Source organism: Musa acuminata, chromosome BXJ1-11 (assembly GCF_036884655.1).
Source record: "Musa acuminata AAA Group cultivar baxijiao chromosome BXJ1-11, Cavendish_Baxijiao_AAA, whole genome shotgun sequence".
Lineage (NCBI taxonomy): Eukaryota > Viridiplantae > Streptophyta > Magnoliopsida > Zingiberales > Musaceae > Musa > Musa acuminata.
Genome location: NC_088337.1, coordinates 17,393,741 through 17,397,609, shown reverse-complemented (window position 1 = coordinate 17,397,609; position 3,869 = coordinate 17,393,741). Strand labels below are relative to the sequence as shown.

At 41.1% G+C, this 3,869-nt stretch overlaps 1 protein-coding gene across 1 annotated transcript; it reads left to right on the top strand.

Annotated features, from left to right (window-relative positions):
* The first annotated feature begins 2,054 nt into the window (after positions 1-2,054).
* LOC135596604 (transcription factor MYB46-like) lies at positions 2,055-3,546 on the top strand. The gene is made up of 2 exons (XM_065088666.1): positions 2,055-2,363; positions 2,888-3,546. Exons 1-2 carry the CDS (start codon positions 2,077-2,079, stop codon positions 3,450-3,452), a joined length of 852 nt encoding a protein of 283 aa, XP_064944738.1. The 5' UTR covers positions 2,055-2,076; the 3' UTR covers positions 3,453-3,546.
* The last annotated feature ends 323 nt before the right edge of the window (positions 3,547-3,869 follow it).

Below are 3,869 nucleotides of genomic sequence, written 5' to 3'. Positions count from 1 at the left end.
CATCATATTGCAGATTGCGTTTACGTTTTGAGCTTTACCATAACTGCAAACTGCCTTCATACTCTTGCTTAAACTGCATCTTGCCTAATCAAGTGATTTACGAATCAGTACTTAGACGTAAATCAGTTTCTTCGTACGAACGTCGGATTTCAGCTTGCGCCTATATTCTGGTTTTCATCATAGCTGCAAACTCCCTGCATAGATTAACTTTAATATCATCTTGCTTAGAATCGGATTTTACACAGAAATCGTTTTTATCGTTCGAACGCAACTTTCGATTTTAATCGCAGAAAGTTTTCCGCTGCACTAATTCACCCCCCCCCCCTCTTAGTGCTCTCGATCCTAACATATATATGCATGTATATATATGTATATATATATATACATATATATACATATATGTATATATTTTTATGTATTTATATTTGTACATATATATATGTATACATATATATATATACATATATATATATATATAAATATATATACACCCCCAAGATGACATTACCAGGCTTAAAATTTTGCGAGATATGAAGAAGAAGAAGAAGAAGAAGAAGAAAAAGACTAACTCGGTAAAAGATTTAGAATCCACATTGCTCAGATTGTAAGAAACAACTTCACCAACCAGTGAGCTAAAGCCTGGATGAGACATTCTCAACCAACCTCTACAGAACTCACCGTAGAAGCTTCTGATTTCATCGTCACTGTCACGATTTCATCTGACGAGAGAATTAATTTAAGATGTTTAAACTCAAGTAAATAATAATCGATCCATCTAACGATATAAATCAATTTAATTTTTACTTAATATCCATTATAAGACTAAAATATCATCATCTTTTCTACTTTGAAAACATGATGTCTTTGTTCCACGCATGAAATGCCTTTATCCACATAGTAAGATATCTATTTCCTTCCTGATCTCCTCACTATATTCAATATTGGATACGCTATGAGATTGTTTATTATGATCTAATCGAATAGGACAACTAATTCGCCAATATGATAAGCCTGAGCCACGGATCCATGACACTTCAACTGATAGACTCTATCTAAGCTCATAAATCAATCCATTCTTCTCCCATATGTGTAATGATATTCAATCGGATCGCCATAATCTTCTCCCCATATAAGCCGAACAAAGTTTAGAATCAAATATGCATTTGAGTGCCAACCAACGATGGCTTCATGCTACGATATGCCTCCAAACTTATCCTTTTTTTAGTTTAGACATCTCATAATGTTCGATCATAATCTATTATAATATGTTTTGTAGGTCATGTTCAATGGAAGAATTGACCCAATAAGTCTAAGATGTTTAGACTTAAATTAAATGTGGAAGTAAATTGAGATATCACACAGCTGATGATTGAGAAAATGAACCGAGGTTCGTTCTATAAATCTCTACGTGGATGGAGGTGAGACAAGTGTGTTTCTAGCGTGCACAAAACAGCACTCACATTTCATGCAAGGAAGACGCATGCATGGGCAGTAATGAATTGCATGCGTAGACTACATGCAAAGGCTTGTAATAACACATATTCTATTCCATTCATCTCTTTCAAATCCATATTCATGATGACGAGAGAGAGAGAGGTGAGAAGAGAAAAGAGGAGATTATGTGAAGTCCAAGCAAATAGTTTGGCTTCCACCACAATACAATCACTTCTCTCTCTCCCTCACTATCTTATTTCTCCTCTCATTCTCTCTCTTCGTCTCTCTCGTCCTTTCCATGATTACCTTGTGAGTGAAGGTAAATGCATCGAAAAAGACAAGAACTGGAGTCAAAGACAAGAAGAGAGAGAGAGAGATAAGTGGAGACTTCCAATGTCGACGTCCAAATCGTTACCTGTTCGACCTAACAACAGAAACAGTGGCGTCCTCACTATTCCCTTCTCCGTGTTCTAAGCAAAGTTCACAGCTATCACCATCATCATCACTACGTCTCTCTCTCTCTCTCTCTCTCTCTTCCATCTTTCCTGCTCAACTGTGAATATATATTCTTACCTCTTCCCTCCATCCGCATGAAGTGACCGATCCCACTGCAACGAGATCTGGAAGCAGGATCCGGCCATCATGATGAGGAAGAATGAGCTGACCGGCGACAGCACCAACGTCGACGGAAACAGCAAGCTGCGGAAAGGACTGTGGTCACCGGAGGAGGACGAGAAGCTGATGAACTACATGCTCAGGAACGGGCAAGGTTGTTGGAGCGACGTGGCGAGGAATGCCGGCTTGCAGCGGTGCGGGAAGAGCTGCCGCCTCCGCTGGATCAATTACCTGAGGCCTGATCTCAAGCGCGGCGCGTTCTCCCCCCAAGAAGAAGAGCTCATCGTCCACCTGCACTCCATCCTCGGCAACAGGTTCTCATCTCTCTCTCTACATCATCTACATCATGTTTGTCGTGCATTGCAATGCGGATGAAGGTAAAGCTCTCTGATCCTTATACAAACATGCTCAGAAACGAGGAGGAGGTCGATTGACTTTGTTAAGATAATATTACCATATACAGAAGTTTAAGCTCGATTAAATATTAAGTTATAAATAATCACAATCTTAAAAGATTTCAGCTCTTATATATGTGACCAGATAAAATGAGTACACCTATGCATGCACGGCAATGCGGATGAACATAAAAGCTTTCTCGTGCTTACGGAAACATTCTAAGAAACAAGGAGGTCGGTTTTGTTAACGTAATGTTGCTCGATAGAATTTGATTAAATCTTGAATTGTCGGCAATTATCACTATTACGTGAAATATATGCACGAACCATTTCAATATAAGGGTCGCATGGCGTCCTTTGGTTAGCGATAAAACTTAGATTGCTCCTATCAGAGCATTTGTTTCTTAACATGCTCGTTCTCGCGTAATCCAGTGCTCTTGCAGGTGGTCTCAGATTGCGTCACGTTTGCCTGGGCGGACTGATAACGAGATCAAGAACTTTTGGAACTCCACCATCAAGAAGAGGCTAAAGAACTCAACCAACACCGGAGATCCAAATCCCAAAGCAGCAATTGGAAGCTTCGCCGGTGCAAAGGAGCACCAGAGGCAGTCCGTGTACACGCACTCATCACCACCTTCGTCTTCTTCTTCCTCGTCCGTGCATGGCTTCTCTGTAGGGAACCAGTACGACCTCCTGCCCCTTCCCGGCGCCGCAGGCTGTGGCGTGACCAGAGTAGAAGACTCCTACTTCCACGAACCACAAGATTTAGCTCAAGTTGGCATGGAGATGCCGATGGTGAAGGGAGGCCTCATGGGTGCAGGATGCGAGCTGTTCGTGCCCCCTCTCGAGAGCAGTCAAGAAGAGAACGCCATGAACGATACGAGTGGCGTTGATGTGAGTGATGGTGGTGGAGTGTTTTGGGAGGGTGAGAACATGAGAGTGGCGCAGTGGGAGTTGGGAGACTTGATGAAGGATGCGTCCTTCCCCTTTCCTTGGTTTCCAAGTTGAATGATGGGGCGTTGATTCAACAGATATCACCTCCATCTGAGCCTCCATATACATATATATACTTCAAAGGTTCAGATGCAGAAATACTTTTACATTTGTCATAAAAGAACTGATCGATCAGACTGTTTTACTCCACAAAATCCATGTTCACCTAGCAATGATTGTTTCTCCACTGCTGTCTCGCGAATTCGAACGTATTTGATGAATCCATTTAGTTTCAAATCGATCGAGGATTAAGAGAACAAAACCTAACGAAAGACACACCTTTGAGGAATATTTTGGTGTTTAGGGACAAAACTATGTGGAGGCTACTTGGAGTGAACGATTCTTCATGTATACTTTTGCTGATGAGAACAAAGGATGACTAATCGAATATACGGAGAGATAGAGAGAGCATTCATGATCATTAGAAGCTTT